At 37.6% G+C, this 18,827-nt stretch overlaps 1 protein-coding gene across 1 annotated transcript in view; it reads right to left on the bottom strand.

Annotated features, from left to right (window-relative positions):
- Positions 1 to 15,592, bottom strand: part of LOC123238230 (cytochrome P450 2C19-like) — a 406,797-nt gene extending 391,205 nt beyond the window's left edge. Inside the window, exon 1 of the mRNA XM_044665708.1 lies at positions 15,244 to 15,592. Coding sequence (XP_044521643.1) covers positions 15,244 to 15,423 — 180 coding nt within the window. The 5' untranslated portion in view covers positions 15,424 to 15,592. The remainder of the gene's footprint in view (positions 1 to 15,243) is intronic.
- Positions 15,593 to 18,827: the final 3,235 nt, after the last annotated feature.

Genomic DNA, 18,827 nt, shown 5'->3' with positions numbered 1-18,827 from the left:
AATTCTTGGGAGTTACTGATTAGCATTTGAATGGATTCCAAATGGTATGTTTATTTTTATGATGTGTAACAGAGAATCAGAGAAAGTGAAGAGATATGTTGTGTTTGAATAAAGAAGAAAGAGAGACTTGATCTAATATCTTGAGTATGTAGATTTGTGATGGGTGAACGGAAGTTGTGTTCTGCTTTTTAAGCAGAGGGTTTTCAGGGGAAAAGAGAGAGAGAGAAGGAGAGAGAAGAAGAGATGAAAGAGAACAGATAGGGAGGTGAAAGAGAACAGATAGATGTTCTACTCTTATAATTGGATCCTTGACCTAAGGATAATTTTAAAATTAATGTATATGGTGTTGGAAAAGTCACAAATTATTCTGGAATTTCTCTGGAAAGTTACCCTGAAGAGATTCCTGTATGGCCTTGTCTTCATCCTTAAGATGGCCTAGGTCTAGGAGATGATGCAGCCCTGATTTATATTTACTATGGAGCTACTCAATCCAGTACTCCTGTTCCTTAATTCAGGTTTTGTGACTAAAGTGTGATATGTTAATTATTGCTAAAATATGGAAGAATAACTGAGTGATCAGCCTGGTAGGGATGTGAAAGGTTTGTTTGAGAGTATGGAAATTATTTCCAGAATGCTGCTTAGCAGAATTTCTCTGAGCTGTAATGGGTAAGACTTGTCTTTTAAGGAAGGAGAAGGCTTCTGGGATACAATGGTGATGTAGTATGCAAAAGACAGAGAATGTTCTCTGATGGCTAGAGAGGCAATTCTAGGCCTCAACCTGGACTGGACCTCTTCTGACCATCTAGGCTACTAATCCTTGAGTGACACAATGATGGCATGAGCCAGTGACAGCTTTGGCCTGTACATGGAGCCCCTCACTAAGTGTCCCTTGGGACATGAGGAAATGCTTTTCCTCTCTGCCTTCCCTTTTTGGAGCAAGTTCCCATAATCAGCACTTAATGCAAATTGTAAAATTAATGTTTCCATCTTCCCAAACAACCTATTAGGTTAATAATTGAAAATTATCAAATTGTTAGGGAACACACTTTGAGAAGTAGGTGAAGTTTAGTAATAGATGACTTGTACCTTGTAGCCTTAATGTACCACAACTGAAGTTTGGATCTTGAGCATGGAAATATAACCCAGGGCTTTCTGGATTTCCTCCAGAATCTGGGATCAAGAAATTTATCTGTAAAATATTGTTATTCAGTTATTTAGAGATGCCATATTAATGTGAGCTTTGCAAAAGGATATTCTTTAACAGAAACATCACATACCATCTCTGCAAACAACTTAGGAATCAAATTTCCTACAAGGATCAATTCCTGTCTGAAGATGATTTCTGGAGAAAAAATCTGTTAGCTAAGATACCCAAATGTTAATGTTTAATATCAGTTTCTACTGTGCTAATTCTCTCTTTATATACGCTGTTCTAGTTTTTCCCCCAGTCCTGGGTCCTATCCTTCTGCCTTAGGGATGGATGCTCCCTCTTGTGACCTGTCTGTCAGCCTAGGGAAACAGTCTCTGATCTCCCAGCCTTCAGGACCCTGACATTCACTGCAGAGATACCCGTAAAGACCCTGTGCCCACAGTTCCTCCTCCTCCTCCTCGCAGGGATTCTACACCCCTTATCAGCTTGAAGAAGCTACAGAAGATTGAAACCATCGGCCCTCTTTCCTTAGATATTTGAAGGAGGGGGTAGATGGCATGGGACATTGTGGGACATTGTACCCCAGAAACAGCATAGAACATTGTACCTCCATAGTGAAAAAGGTTTTCAGGCAAACTATAGGCAGGAAAATTCCTTTGCTCCCACTATGTACCCTTACCTGCCTAAATAGACTAGTGACCTTTGTCAAAGATCGTATCAATACTATACAGCTTATGGTTCTTCGGGAACAATACCAGACCATTCCCCCTGCACCTTCTGTCTATGATGACACAGATATTTAAGAAAGATTTATTTATGATACAACTCCAGAAGTGGGGAATGTGGAACTTAGAAAGAGTCAGAAGTAAAAATCCAGAGCCCTGTATAACATTATAATGAAACAGGCTTTTCTGTAGGAATTCCTAAATTACAGACTTTTGGTTTCCAGACCTCTCCCCCTTATCTGAAGGAATTCCTCCCTTCCAGACCTCTCCCCTGCTGGACCACCTACCTTGAAGACACCCCCCTATCCTGACCCCTGCTACTTACCACTCTATAAAAACCCAGTTCAGGCACAGCTCAGGGTCACACGTCAGCCTTTTGCTGTGAGACCCTTGGTTTAAACTAAGACAATAAAGTCCCTTTGCATTTTGACTCATTTATGGGGACAACTTTCCGGGTACTATAGTCTTACCACTAGACTTCAATGATTTTGAAAGGGAGAAATGAAACTGATGATGGGGCAACTCTGCCTCACTTAAATCCAATTCTTGCACAAGCAAAGACATCACTTTATGTCACTGGTTCTCTTCAAAAAGGAAGGACCAACAACCAAAAAAAACCCTGGAATTTTGCAATATTCCTGCCTCTATTCTCTACTCTCTCCAATTCATCCTTCATGCAACTACAAAATTGTTTTTCCTAAAGCAGCAATGGCAAATCTATGACTCGGGTGCCAAAGGTTGCATGCAGAGTGCTCTCTGTGGACATGCAGCTGCCTCCCTCCCTGAGTTCATTACTAGAAAGGCAGAGGGACTCTGGTGGAACTGCTCTCTTTCCCCTCTCTAGCATGCCCGATGACATTTTTTCACTTCATCCACCCCTCTGCCCAGCAACCCAATGGGAGCTCACAGGGAATAAAGTGAGTAGCTCACAGGTGGCAGAGCTGGAAGAAAACAGAGAGCTCAAGCTACTCCCTTGAACTGAGGATGTTCTTCACTTTACCTGCCCCTCTAACAGCCCAATGAGGATAATTTTTCTCCTTCCCCTGTGTGGGTTAAGAGGGGGAAAGCTCGATATAGGGGAGAGGCAGGGCACTGGGTCTCTGGGGGGCCAACACAGCACTTGGTCTGGTGGATGGGGTGGGGGCAGGGCCCATCATTCAATCTCTAAAATGTTTGCTATTACTGGCCTAAAGTGATAAGCTGAACATATAAACTAGTGTAGGTGTTAGACTTAGGAGCTTTGGATTCCTGGCTAGAAAGAAGAAACTGGAAACTAATGAATTGGAAAATGAACTGGAATAATATATCTTGAAAGGTAAAAGTCACACATGAGAAGTGAACAATTACAGGAAATTTTAAAGGCCAAATAGATAAGAAATCTAGATCTCTCTTCTCCCTCTAGGATTGCTCCACTCCACTATCATTCTTTTCTCCTTTATTTCCATTTTTTCTTTCTATCTTTTACTGTCTCTTCTCCTTCTCTCTTTTTATTTTTGTTTTAGTTTCTTTTTTCCTACATTAGCTGGCTGTTACATGACAAGAAACTATGTAAGTACAACCCTAGAGAAAGGACAAATGACTTCCATACCACTCATGTCTTCTATATCACTCAATAGATGCCACTCTTTTGGAGGATTTGGTTTGGAAGTGAGTCTGTTTTCACCAATTCCTTGGAATACTCTTCCATTCTCTATTCTCTTCTTACTCTTTGTTAAGTAGAAACTTACCTAATCCATTGTTAACAAATTCAAAAATTGGCATAGATCCTCTGTTAGAGAAGTTGTCTCCATGATCAATCAGAGCTTCTTTTATTGCCTTGTATCCATGTAACACAACAACACGCTCTAAACCCAATTGCAGACTGAATACTGGGCCATATTCTTTTGCTAGCTGTGAAAGGAGATGTGAGAAGTAGAGAAGTCAGTACTAAGTTTCATGATAAACAGCTTGAAATACAATTGCTGACCTGATTGAAAAAGTTCTCAAGGCATTATCAAAACATTTCTGATATTTACAACAGAGAGGATCCAATATCTATACCCAAAACAAAGGATTGATTGTGTCAACAGGGAATCTGGAAACTCCCAAACTTGTAGCCTATTAAGATCTGCTGACACAATCCCCCCACCCCCAGTTTAGTTAGCTTGAAGGTGAAGACCACAACTTTGATCTTGTTACATGAGTTCCCCCCCCCCCCAGGGAAAAGCCCAACTTCAGAGTCTCAGACTAACCATTCACCCTAAAGTAGTTTAAGTAGAGATGGCTAATCCCATCTGGTGTTAAGTATCTCTTTTTGTAAAGCTTCAGCCTCTCACTGTTATTCCCCTCTAGGACTCCTCATTTTCTTTATTAAATTGTAAAGTCAATCAACTATACTATCCCATCCTCAGTCCTCCCTTCCCCTAAAAGGGTGTATTAGTCCCCATATTCTTTGTTCCTTGCTGTTATCATCTCCCTCAGTGGTATTCTCAGGAGTCTAGTGATCAGAGCTGCCAAAATCTGGTGACTCTGCATGGGTTTATTGTGCTCAGCTCTATGAGGAGGCATAAGTATACCACTAAGCACCTTTCTTTAATTAGAGAATGATTTTTCTGACTATTTAGTAGTTCTGTGTTTTTTCAAGTTGAAAAATAGCTAGCTAAAAAGTCTAAAATTTTATTCTGTGCCTTGGGCTAGAAGCCAGAGACATGGCTAAGGAAGCACATTTTATGACTTCAGTGTAGTTTCCCCAATCTTTCAGAGGAGTTGAGCTGATGTTTCATAAGCTCATAGGTGCTACAGTGGATACAACAATGAACCTAGGATCCAGAAGACCTGGGGCAAAATCCACTCCCAGATACTTAACAGTTATGCAACCTCAAGCAAGTCACTTGAACTCTATATGTCTCAGTTTCCTTATCTGTAAGATAAGTATAAAAATAGTGATGAGCTTGGTTTATGGAATTTTTTACCTTTGTCCCTGGGGAACTTGCCTTCAGAGAACTTCCAGACTGACCTTTGTTTTAGGCTGAACAATGGATCATTAAACATCCATTAAGCACCCTGAATAGCAGGGATAGAAATACCTCAAGTACCCTTTATATCTTCTCTAGCCTCAGGCTATAGTCTCTTTCCCAAGCCTGCTTGTAATCAGTCAGTGTAGGTTTCCTCTCCTTCATTCCTTAGAGTGTGTATAGGACCCCCAAGTTCTTTGGCTCACTGGAAAATTCTCTTTGGAGGTAACTTTTTCTGAAGACAGTGTTCCCAGAGTGCCAGAGATTGACTCTATGTAGTGGCTAGTCAGCGATTATCTTCCTTGTCCTGATTAAAGACTTGTTCTTTCTAACTACTTTGGTGGTACTGTGTTTTTCAAGGTTGACATATTTGGAGGCCCCAGCGAGATTTGTAGCCCAAAGAGAGCCATGCCTGTTTTTTGGCCATCTTGCTCAGCTTTTTTGGGCAATTTTTTAAAAAAGGAAAGTGGCTTTCCTTGCCATGCTTTTGCTAAAAGCAACAGCACGTTTTTGCCTCAGGCGGGACTCAGCCAGCCAGCCCAGCCAAAACCACCTTGGGAGGTCAGGCCAGCTGATTCTGGCTTTTGGCTTTAAAACTAAAATGCCGAAGCCCAGCCAGTGTGTCTCTGCCGCTGATCTCCTGACTCCTGACCTGATCTCCATTCCTGCCGTGCCGCAAGCCTGCAAGCGTCCCAGACCACTTCTCTGATCCTACCGCTGGTGCTGCTGGAGTCCAGAACCCCGAACCCCAACAGCGATGACCCCCCCAGCTGCTGCTTTAACTGCCATCCAGTCCTGACTTGCCGAGATCTTCGGAAACTTCTTTGACTGCTGCTAAAGATTTGGTATTGCTCCCCTACACCCCTCTCTTGGTAATGGTCTACATTCTAGCCCTCCATGTGTTTCTCTAAAGACCTAATTTAAGCACCCCCCACCCCCACAGGCTCTACAGGTGGGATTTTCTGAAAAACTGACCTAAGCCTTTCTCTAGCCCTGAGCCCACAATCCCACGTGGACACAAGCGTCTAAACCTGGAACTAGTGATTACTACCGGGTACGTGGCCTATTCAAACTTTTGCGATTATTAAAAACTGAACTTAGGGGAAGAAGTTTCACCCCATACCTGCTCAGAACTTTGAACTGAGAGCAAAGACTGATTATAAAAAAACCTTAAAAACAAAAAAAAAATACTTTCAGAACTGAGTGACTTTTAAAGAGACTATCTTACTGTATTTTGCTAATTCGTTTTGTAAATTAATCTTGCTTATTCCGTTGATTTTCCTGTTGCACTGAATCATTTTAAGTTAATGAAATTTGTGGTTGCTAGATTAATTCTGTTTGTGATTTTATTGTAACTCCCAAATAATGAGATAAATCTATTAGAACTGGTAAGAGGTTTTGACCAGCTTGTTATCTGATACTCATTATATTTCCTAATTTATTTCAGGTTTCATTTTTACTGTAATCATAAACAATGCTATGTTCTCATACCATTTGAACATCTTACACATTTTAAAGTTATAAACTGCCTTAATTTTGTTCAACTTTGGAGAGTTTGGTGCCTGCCTTGAGATTTAAATTGTAATTTTATGAGAGGTCTTTTAAAAATTTACTTTAGATGCTTAGTACCCTTCTGTATAAATTATAAGGTTTATATGTATTTATTTTAAAGAACTGTTGTCTTAAAGGATAAGCTTTATATATTTTATCATGAAGAATTGTTGTCTTTTATATATATATATAAGTCTATGTTTTAGCCTCTTTTATCAGAAGGGTCTAGAATTCTTGAGGATAATTTAGACCAGAAGGTTTTTTTTTTAATATCAGATTTTTATATGGAAGCAGTAACAGAATTTGTTGAGAAACTCTTGGCCAAGGTTTAAAAGTTGTAACAAGTATATGACTTTTTGAACATCATTGTTTATTGTTTTAAAATGTGTTATTAGAAATATAGTACTCTATTTGAATGTGCATTGTGAATCTGCTATTTTGTAAAACCCACTTTCTCTCACAGAAAATCTCATTTTTGGGTAACAAACCCCTTCTAGTTCTAAGCTATATATATTTTTTTTTATTTTTAAAACATTTTTTTTAATTAGAGCAATTGATTTTTCCTTTTTCTCATCTTGTACTGGAAGTACATATATAATCATTATTTATCTTTTTTTTATTTTACAGTGATATAAGCTCCATACAAACACCTGAAGAGCCTTGAGACTATGGGATTGTGATTTAATGCCTTTCTGATTCCAGGAGAAGTGCCGAGCCACATGGTCAGAGACTTGACTAAAAGATATGCATGGATTGCAGAGTTCTATGCCAATACTTCAGGGCTTGGAAATTGGGGTTTGAGTCCTGGAGTCCCAGTCTTTTCTAAAACTTTAGAGGACGTGGGTCCCCTCAACTTAAATTCCTAGTGAAGCACCTAAGATTGGCTATCATTTAATGGCTCGTTCCCTAAGAAGGTGCAGGGAAAAATCGGATCAAAGAAAGGTATTTCCCTTATTCCTCTCTCTCTCTCTCTCTATATATATATATATAGAGAGAGAGAGAGAGAGAGAGTAAATGGCAATTTTTCTGTAGTCCTGGCCCTGAATGGGCAATTGCAAACTGCTTAAATCAATTTAATTAGGCCTTGGTTCAAAGGCCTAAGTTTATTTTCCTTACATTTTTTTTTTTGCACATTTTACATTCCATTCACAAGTTAATTTTTTCTCCCTTTTTTTTTGAATTTTATTCCTTTTTTTTTATTATTATTTCTTTTGCCAATTGATTTCATGCACCCCGGTGACTCACTTAGCCATGTATCCTTGGCTGACCTTTTCAGGGGAGTTATGTGTCATTTAAAATTTTCCTCAGGGGGGTGTGTGTTAAGTTTTTATAATCATAATGTCTGAACTATAATCTATATTGCAAGTCAATTTTTACTCCTTTAAAAGTAACCTCAGGGGGGTAATGTTAATTCTCAGAAGAAAATGTATGTTTTATAATCTATAATGTAAAGTTTAAATTCTTTGAAAGTAATTTCAGGATAAGGATTTTGCCATCTCCCCAGAATCCAGACGACAAACCTGTTTGGTGGAGGCACCAAAAGATGCCTGAAGAGCCTTCACTGGATCATGAAGATCCAATTTGAACTTTGGGGCGCAATTGATATGAACTATGGGGTTGGATGCATTTATTTTGAATGGACAGTTTATGCCAGAAAGGGGGACTGCCCCCTTAATGGTTTTTTGTCAATGTACCGAACACTGGTTTTGTTCTTTCTCCTTTTTATCTCTAAATTATTGTAAACTCTAATTTGATTATATTTTCCTGATCCATTGGGGAGATTTATCTCCCAAAGGATCACAGAGGGGTAAAGTGTTAGTTAAAATCACCTGGGGTTCTATTTGGAAGAACTGAACCTCAATATAGTGTTTGACAAATTTCTGTGGACCTGTGGGGGTCCTTAAAACTACATTTCCCGTGGTCCAACGGGTTTCATGGGTTTCCTATTTTGGATTACGTATTCAAGGTGAGGGACTGTTTTGAATAGAGGGGAAGTGACTTTGAACTTCCTCTTTAGCTACCTGAGCGTGCAGAGAGAGGAAAGGTAAATGGCTAAGGTGAGGTTGGAATAGGTTTCTTACAGGCACGTGGTCAGTTTATCTCTATCAGCATGGCTTTTATTAAAATACTATTCTTCCTTTTGATCTCGGCCCTCATCATTTTTAATCATAACACAGTTCAGCCTGGAGTTGCAATCTTCACACTTTATGTATGTATGTGTGTTTGTGTGAGTGAAACAAGGCAGCTGTCTGTTTCTCCCCACCCTTACCCTACAGTAAGTAGGAGCTGGGATGATGTGGTACAGATGAGGGATGAAATAGCAGAACAAAAGAATCTGTTTGGATGGTTGGCTGAAGCTTTGAATGGAAGTTTAGCTGGAGGATTAAGCCTAGGTTATTAAACCCAATGTCTTTAATCTAAGTTTTTGTAACTGTTTTGGACCAATCGAAAAGGAAGAAAGTTCCTCATGGCATGAAATGCTATAAGATTTTTTTTTTTATAATTGTTATAAATTTTTTTGTAAAAAAGCTTCTCATAAAAGCTTGAGAACTTAAGTTCTGGATTTGTTCTGAGTTTTGTCTACATTGTATTTCTAATGTATTTCTTAGGTGAAGATTTCTCTATGATAACCTTAAAAGTTTATTATTTATATGTTAGCCAATAATGTCTGAAGCTAAACTAACTATTGATTCCCCCAAAAGCTGAAAATACAGGAACTTGTGGTCTGAATATGAGTCTCTAGCAAGAGCCAAAGGAAAGGTCCAGGATCCATAACTTTATATTTTAGTGTTTTCCTTTATAGTGTTTGGTATGGTAAATGTGGAAATTATTATATATTGACAGCAGTTAATTTTTTTAAATGATAACAGTAATGAGATGCATTTTATTCTAGGTATTAAATCTTGATTTAAATGCTGTAATTTCACATTTTTGTTGGGCTATTACTTATTCTGTCTAGAGAATATAAGGCTTCTCTGATTAACATGTATGTGTTCTGGAGTATAACAAAGTTCATTTACAGATCTGATAGGTTATTGCAAATCAACAAAAAAAATTAGGAAAATATTTTATAATTAAAAGACCCTGAGCACTTAAATAGAACAGAAACTTTGAAGTTTCTCTTCAAAGCTGGCTTTTGCCTTAGACCAAAAGAGAGTTGTTAAGGGTGTAGCTGATTCAAATGCAATCTTTTCTTGGAGCCACAGATGAGAGTGGAGTAAAAAAGTAAGAAAAGGGGATGAACAGCTATTATAATTTAAATACTCTATTCTGATTTAAAGTGTAACAGTCTGGACTCAGTTTGCAAAGAGATCCAGGTAAGGTATCCAGTTGGAGACGTAATGGAATTTGGAGTGGCCCCCAGGAAGGAGTTGGAAGATTGGAATGGAAAGGAGGGGCAAGAGGAGGAGGAGCACCAACTGTCACTTCACTCCTGACCTGACAGGGAACTAGGGAGGAAGGGAGGTTGGGTGTTGGGTGGATCCTGAGTGAATCTTGCTCCTCTGAAACCCTCTTGGAGATTATCTGGAAATCACCACTACCTAAATCAATTTCTACAAATTTCAATTTACCATCCAAGAAGACTTTTGACACAGTAGTCTCCAGTTTGACCAAGAGCTCGGACTGGGGGATGGAGGGTCAGGGAAGGTTTGGGGGATTTTTCTCAGATCCTGCTAACTCGTTTATCCCAGTTACTTCCCTCTTATATTAGTTTAGAGATTAATGATAGGACATTGTAGGGGGAAGAGAGTCAGCTACTGAGAACAAGCCTCAAAAGTAGTCCAGTGCTGTTCTCTCGGGGAGAACCTTGATCCCCAAATACCTTTTCCCTTGAGCCCTGGATTCATTTATTTTTTAATAAATCCTTGTTAGTTTGTTAGTCATAGTTTGGAGCAGTTATCTTGAGGGTGGGAGATGATGTTTGAGGCGCTGAGGGGAAGACAAGTACAAACTCCATCTTGAAGGAAAAAAAGTCCTTTGAACCGGGCACTGGGGGGGCAGGAGTGGGGGGGTTGTCCTAGTGTCAGTGGCACTGAAGATTGTAGCCAGTCCATTAGGGTCATGAGACCCTTCTAACATCTTCCTTAAACAACCTCACTACAGTTTCTCCATTTTAGGGGGCCCCTCAAAAATTACACTCTCTAAGGTCATCCCAATGGGGGGTGGGAAGTTAACTACTTTGGCCCATTGGGATCTATCAAGTGGAGTGTCCAAATACACACCCCATACCTCATCAAGGACCCCTCCTACAAAAGGTAATATTAAACTTTTCCTTGATAATTTGGGTAAGTCTTCATATTTTGTGGGAATCCTTATACATTCTATTTTTCTGAGAAGAAAAGGCCATGCTCTGCAGTTTAATCTTTGGAGTTTTTAATGTAAATTTCCAAAGTACAAACATTACATAGAAAATGTCTTTGTCTTTAAAGATTATTAAACCCTGTTGACGGCCTTTTTGTGGTAGATTCCCTTTACCTCTTCCTCTCTAAGTCAGGAAAACTGATTTTATTCAGCTTCCACCATTAAGTATTATTTTTCTCTGATGGATGAAGCACAGGCTGTTGTTGAAAAGGATTTCCCCAGTGACATCCTGCATTTAGCACCCCAGTCCTAGAATGTGATCGAAGTTATTAAAAGTCTATTAAGGTTAATTTTGCTAGATTCCTTGATCTTTTGTTTTCTTGCAGAGTATTCATTCAGAATCCCTGGAACCCTAACTATTATGTCAGTCATTTCCTAGGCAGCTAAAACCTACATAAGGTTTTTCTACAACATGAACCAGAAGTCTATCTAACACATCTCTACAAGTAACCTTATAGCCAAAATGGGAAGGACTTTGCCAAGTTCCAGAAGACAACTGAACTGAGCAAAGTATCCTTTTTGCCCTCCCTTTCATTCATTGACTTTTAGATTTTTCCCTAAGCCAGATAACAGAAGCTATAATTTTTATTTTCCCCTGGAAATTCTAATAGTGTTTACCCTGAGCAAAGTCCCTTTTAAGATTGGCAATTATTGTCATCTGAGAACTAGAAAAGTCATAAAGGAAAAAGCTTATCCTCACATTTAACTAAAGTAGGAAAATTTAAACTCAGTTATGTTTTATTTTGTTATAATGTTAACTTAATATCTGTTTCAATTGAATATTGCAACAATATTTTCCAGAGTGCTTTTCTAAGTTTGTGTAAATTACCATGTATTCAATATCTATATAAAATTGCAGAATGTAATTATTTCTCAATCTGATGTCAGGAGACTTCAGGAAAGAATAATGGAGCCTGGTAGGTTTTTTATGGATATAATTGTTAACAGGAAGTAGTTATATTCAACCCTAAAAATGATTGGAGACAACTGCTATTTGAGATTAAATTGTATGGGAATGTAAGTGGAAGGAATACTATGGAGAAAATTGGTTGGTGATGCAGCCCTAAGGGATATGCTCTGGTAACTGCAGATATAGTTCTGGATCATGAGAAAGGTGAGAGGATACTTAGCTGGATTCTCTAGAAATAAACTTCAGTTTTATACTTGGCTGGTTCTATTATAGAGCTGTGCATCATTGCAAACTTATACCTGGCATTAATACTCCAAATTAGGGAAGCATTTCTCTCTTATTTTAGTTATTTCCCTCATTTCTCCTGTTACAACAAATTTTCTATAGTCATGAAAGGCAAATCGGCAAAAGCTAAAATAATATAGGAGTTGAAGATACAGGTATGTAGAAATTTTAGACATTCAAACCATCAAGCAGATGACTGCTGAGTTTTGGTTATCAGTTGGAACAAATACCTATGATCTTGTTATCCCATACAGAAATCCATTCATTGGGATGTGTTTTCATGTAACATTTTTAGCATATAGAGAGGAAACATGTCCTAAAAGTGCATGAGTTAAAAGAATCTGAAATAACTTTTTGAATAATTGTTAATATGAGAGAAATGTCTAATTCATTTGAGCATGGTTATGATTATTAAATAAGCAACTAAACTGAATTGAAAAGATGTCTAAGATCCTCAGCATCTTATTCTGTAAAAGGGAGAAATGAAACTATTGAATTTAGGGGAAGTAAGAAGTATTTTTGATATGGGGGTTACAGGCTTCCCCTAGATAGCCCAAAACCCCAGATTGTGTGCCAGTCAGAGTTTACATAAAAGATTCAGTTTTTTCCTTGCATTCCTGCACTGTTAGGGAAGGTGACTTTGATCTAAGACGAAGATCCACCATGGCCTCTCCCCTCATTCTTGATGAGCACAGATAGGCACTTCTCAGCTCACTCCCAATAAGCATCTATTTTATATTCCAGATATCTGATCATCCTCTAAACTGAACAGTTCATCCCCTTTTGACTTTGAGGCATAGGACATAACCACATGACCCATCTCAGGTTCCAAAGACCCAGTAACATGCCATCATCATCCCATTTCTAGTCACGTAGGCCTTGTAGTCAAAAGGGTATAAAAAGCCTAGAGCACATCTTCTCTAGGTGGCAGCATTCCACCTGTTCTACATCCCTTAGCCATTCAACTTAACCATTTGACTTATATTGAAATGCATAAATCTCTTTTATTTTTAAGCTAGCTATTAGAGTCTGTCATTTTTAATAAGGGCAATCTCTCCAGATCCAGGGTTTTGCCTTAAAGCTCTCCCACAAATTATTAATTTTTGTATTTAATTTTAATTTTGAGAATTTTTGAATTTTAATTTTAAGATTGTTTTGAAACTGAAATAGCCATGCAAACATTCTTAATATTGTTTGGGGTTTATAATAAGATTCAATTAAAATTTTACTTAGTGTTAGCTGGCATTTTATTTCTTTTCCACAAATGATGAGCAGGGCAATTTCCAGGTTTACAAATCTTGATAAACCTGTGATGTGGATTTTTGAACTTGTATATTTCTATAGTTTGTATCTATTTGAGTGTAAATACAGGTATGTATCTATTTTTGCTATACAATTACTTCGGTAGAGTAAGGCAAATTATATTTTCTGATCAAGTTTCATTAAAATACATATATTTGTACTTGGTATAAATTGATTTTAACAGAAATAATAAGATGTTAAAAACTGGCTAATCTTGTTAAAAGTACCAGTGTCAAATAATTTTTAAGGACTGATAATATTTCAATCAGGCCAAAATTACTGAATGTCTGCTGTGACTGACAGCATAATTTAATCCTATGTGTAAATATGAGCAAATATCTGAAGAGTCAATCAGCTCCTATTGGAGAACTTGGTAATAGATTTCTTATGTTTTCTTTTCTAGCAATAAAACTTTTCCAATAAGACTTCTACAAAAGAAGGACATTGAAGCCTACATCCATACTCATAGGACTTGGTAGAATTTGGGAAATCATATAGTTCTCATCATTAAGATTTTGCTGAATGACACATGTAAAATCCAGTGGAATTGCTCCTTGGCTATTAGAGGGAGGCTTGAGGAGGGGACAGAAAGAATATGAATCATGTAATCATAGAAAAAATTTTCTAAATTAATTAAATAATAATTTTCAAATTTAAAAAAAATTGCTGAAGGCAGATTGCCTGTCTTCTGACTAACATATGGGTAGTGGGCATTCCAATAGTCCATACTTATGCCCCTCATCTCCTACCTTTAGTAGCAGAAGGTCAGATTGAAGGGTTCCAGGGATAAACAAATCATGAATTTATTTTATTATTCATATTATTATGAATATAGTATTAGAGATGTATTCAAAAGATGACTCTAATGAGCAAAGTGCTCATGGAGCAGTCATTCTCATTCTTACCTGAGTACCTGGCTATATTATTGTGGCCATCTGTTCCTTTTCCTTGTCATTATTATATTAAAACTTCTAATGTACGCACTGTGTGATGGACATCCTGCAACCCCCATTTCTTCAATCCCCAATAAAATCAGTTCATCTGAATCACTCTCTTTCAGACTATCTGAGGAGGAAGAGCTGACCTGCTGACATTCTGAGAGTACAATAAAGTTTTGTGTTCCTTGTATCTCGCTCTCTGTTCCTTCTATGTCTCATTCTCTCTAGCCCATAAGCTTAACCCATTACTTTCCAGCTTCCAGCCTCCCTCCATAGATTATTCAAAACCACAGAAGATATGTATAAGCTGGATCTCTACACAGATTCTCTTGGGCACACTGCCCTTTGTCATTTTGTTTTGGTCTATGGCAAAATTTGCTCTGACCAAAAATGAGCTTGGTTTGTAGAACCCCCTAATTTACCTCTGTCCCTTGGGAACTTGCCTTCAGAGAACTTCCAGACTTACCTTTCTCTTAGGCTGAACAATGGATCATTAAACATCCATTAAGCACCCTGAATAGCAGTGATAGAAATACCTCACATCTCAAGGACCCTTTTTATCTTCTCTAGCCTCAGGCTACAGTCTCTTTCCAAAACCTGCTAGTAACCAGTCAGTGTGTGTTTCCTCTCCTTCATTTCCCAGTGTATAGGAACCAAGTTCATCAACTCATTGGAAAATTCTCTTTGGAGGTACATTTTTCTGTAGACAGTGTTCCCAAAGTGCCAGAGATTAACTCTGTGTAGTGGCTGGTCAGAGGGTTGTCTTCCTTGTCCTGATTAAAGACTTGTTCTTTCTAACTACTTTGGTGGTTCTATGTTTTTCAAGGTTGACATATTTGGAGGCCACAGTGAGATTTCTAGTTGTTGCTGCCTAAGCCACCTGCTAAATGGGACATTAGAAACCAACAAGGCATTTACCCACCTTCTCTAACATTAGAATGATCTGCTTGAAGAATGTCTCCCAAAACACACTGACTGCCACTAGAATGAGGAATGAACCCAACAGAAGAGAGAGATGATTACTTACCATGCAAAGAGATTCAGAGATATTTTTCAGGTTCAGCTGCAGTAAATTGCCAATAATGGGAAGAGGAACAGGACCGGGGGGAAGCTTTCCCTTTCCAAAGCCTTTTTTCCATACCAAAATGAGAAGAAGACATGAGATACAAAGCAGTAGTCCAAGAACACTGACCACAGATGGATCCATTGAAGTCCTTACTTACTACTATTGCAAAAGAAGATGTTGAATAGAGATGTGAAGAGGATTACAAATAGGAGGTCAATCAGCTAATAAGTCTTCGATCCTGAATAAGCTTCCAATCAACTTGACTCTTCCAATAAGCTTTATAGAGAACACTACCCTGGGTTCTATAGCAGTGTACTTTAAAGTATCAGGAGCCCTTAAATGTGTTCTTTCAAATTTTACTGATTCAAAGTGCCTCTTAAATACCACAGTTATTTCCCAATATGGACACTACTCCCCATAGGATCAATACTTTTAACAAATAAAACTAGATGACAGTTTTGATAACACCAGGACCTTGACAGTGAAATCATCTCCCATATCACCTTACCATGCTGCTGAGAGGATATTTCTTAATCTGCTCCAAGACTGAGGACCCTTTTAAAACATACATTATACAACCCATACATTATAATTATAGGTTTGGTGCATAATTACTAAACGCTTTTATGAATTCAGTGATGCTTTTAAGCTAATTTGCATTTGATGAATCATAATATACATATGGCTTTGAAAAATATGTATATAAAGATGCATATGTAAAACAATATTCTTTCAGTTGTAACTAGAAAATCAATAATTAATAGCTTAATCAATGGTCGAAGCATGATTTTAGAATTTAAGAAATGTAATTGATTTATAATAAGAATTTAGTCTCAGGCAAAATTCTGTTTATGTAAGCAGAATAAGAATATAGTGCCAGGATAATACCTGAAGTATAATTTTAATATGTATATTGTTATAGTAATTTTAAGTGTGTTAGCACATTAATCATAATGAGTTACTATGTTAATCTTAGATTAGTGTGACTCTATTTTGTAATATACTTTATAGCAAACTCATTCATGTAAGAGGTTATAGGAATCAGAAGGTCACCCAAAGATCATAGAGGAGGAATCTTTAGAAGGCTGGAGCATTGCAATCCAAGGGCTCTTGGAGGATTCGTGAGGATTATGATGTACTATGACAAAATAACCTGTAAAGAAGACAGGTGAAAAGTGTTCTGATCTGTCCATGGTCTATAAATCACTATTACTCACATTAAGAGTGCCCCCTAAAAGTCATTATCCTACTCTGTAAGTTCCTCTTTTTACCTTTAAAACCCTGTTAATGTCAGGAGTCTGAGTCTCAGGTTTGGAACTGAGAGGAAACCTGTAGATCCTGGCCATGTGATTTCTCTATCACAATAAAGCCATATCTTAACCCAGAAGGGTCTCCCAACATCTTGTTTTCCTACAATACACAGGACTTCTTTTGGTACATCAAATATCTTTCAAAATGACAATGCTTGGGGTGCATGATGATCCATGGGCCACTTGCAATTACTCCATGACCTACAGGTTTGGAAACAATGATCTTTAGTAATTTTCAGTAGTGAACACAGCTAATAATAATAACTGTCCTTCCCTAAGAAAAATGTTCTTTGAGTTCAAGGATTATTTCTCTGAATGATAAAAGTATTTTTTATAAGTGCTGACTTTAAAAGGTGCTAGCTGAAACTAGTAGCCAATAGAAGGAGAAAGAAATTTAGTCTCAAACCCCACCCCCCATCAATTTGATCCTAAATTTTTAAATGCTGATAGAATATAGTAATCAAATGCCTACTGAATTCATAAATGGAAAGAAATTTAACACTGGCAATTTTCATACCTTTGAGGGAACAAGAGAGCATATAGCAAACTTTAAGTTTAATGTGCATTATTAACATTTTCCCCATCAGTTTCTTAAGTTTAGAAAATCAAAAACAAAACATATCACACCATTTGTAGCAATTGCCTTTCTGAGGCATAAATGCTCACACTAGAAATTGAAGAATCAGCTCTCATATGCAGGTGAAAACTGGATCCACAATGCTCTTAGTTATATACTATATAACCTCTAACATCCTTTCCAGTTATAACCATCTGTGATTCTCTTTCTTAATCCATTCTCTGATACTTTATAAGAAATTTCAGAGAGAGTTACAGAATGGAAGACAAGAAGTAGAGACTACACCAAAAAAAACTAGACAGACCATAAAAAGACATCTCTTCTGACACAAACCCAACTTAGACTGGTAGAAGGGTTTACTTTTAGGACTAGAATGCAATGAGACCCTTGTGGGCAATCAAATATTTAACAAAGAATTTGACTCAAACTTAAAAAAAGAATAAATATGGAGATAACATTAATGTGTGAGAGAGTCCTTTCATCTCCAGATAACTCATAGCAACAATGCCCATTGACTTTCCAATCAATGAGAGTTCTATGGTAAGTGGACTAGAAACAGGAAAAATATACGTAGGTACTCCAAAGTGGAAAGTGAGATCTCCCAGGCATGCCAAAAGCAGGCTCACCAAATATCCACATGCTCCCTGAACTGATTCTTTTTGGCAAACACCCCATTACATCTTCTCTGCCCGTGCCTACCTCCATTTAAATATGTTACTGTCTTCAACAAATAAGCTATGAAATGTTCTAAAGATTGCCTGTATCCTCAAACCATTACACTCTTCTAAGGTCTCAGAGCTTAAGTACTGTTTTAAGTACTGTCAGCACTCTTTCTCAAAACAGTAGGATTCAGATGCAGATCTTCAACAATCTTGCATATTATATGAGGAAATTATAGCTGATACAAATACAGGTATATAAATTCAACAAATGTCATTTACAAACTTTGCTTAGTATTTTATAAGGGCTTATCCCAACCCAAAGACAAAAAAAGGAAAGAAAAGAAAATTCCTTTTTCTGAAAGAAACATAAGTACAGAGCTTTGTAGTTCATTCATGCCTCTTCATGAAGGGAGTTAGGATGGAGGTTTGACTAATGGACACCTCTTCATTCTCAAGTTTGGATACCAATAATAATATCAGTTTGTAATATAAGTCCTGGAGGTCTGGGCCTCTTCACCTTCTTCCTCTTTTGTTAAAGGCTACTCCTCTCTCCTATGATTCACAAAATCAATTTAATCTTGTAAAATTAAAAAACAATGGGCAACTCAAATTTTCCCCACGGATCCCTAAATTACATAAGGAATCCAATCAAGATCTCCAGGTATGCTCTTACACTGAGGGAACACCAAAATTGTCTAGGTCTCTGAAGTAGCCTAAGACATTCAACATTTTCTCCAGGTAACAATGAATCAAGTAGGGAGCCATAAAAGGATTGCTTTACCACTGTGAGAGCCCAATTGAGGTTATATAAAACATTCTGTAATGGATCCAATCAGCTCATCTGGGATTTTTTTCTAGCGCCATTCTTTAGCACAGGTGTAGACAGTAGACATTAGAAGAAATCTCACCCAGGGTAGAGCTTGGCAAAGGAAGACTGGCTATAGAACAAAGAAGTTTGGAATTAAACATTTATAAAGCATAATTGCAAAATACAGA

The sequence above is a fragment of the Gracilinanus agilis genome, chromosome 2 (genome assembly GCF_016433145.1).
Source record: "Gracilinanus agilis isolate LMUSP501 chromosome 2, AgileGrace, whole genome shotgun sequence".
Taxonomy (NCBI): Eukaryota; Metazoa; Chordata; class Mammalia; order Didelphimorphia; family Didelphidae; genus Gracilinanus; species Gracilinanus agilis.
This window is presented reverse-complemented; position numbering and strand designations above follow the sequence as displayed.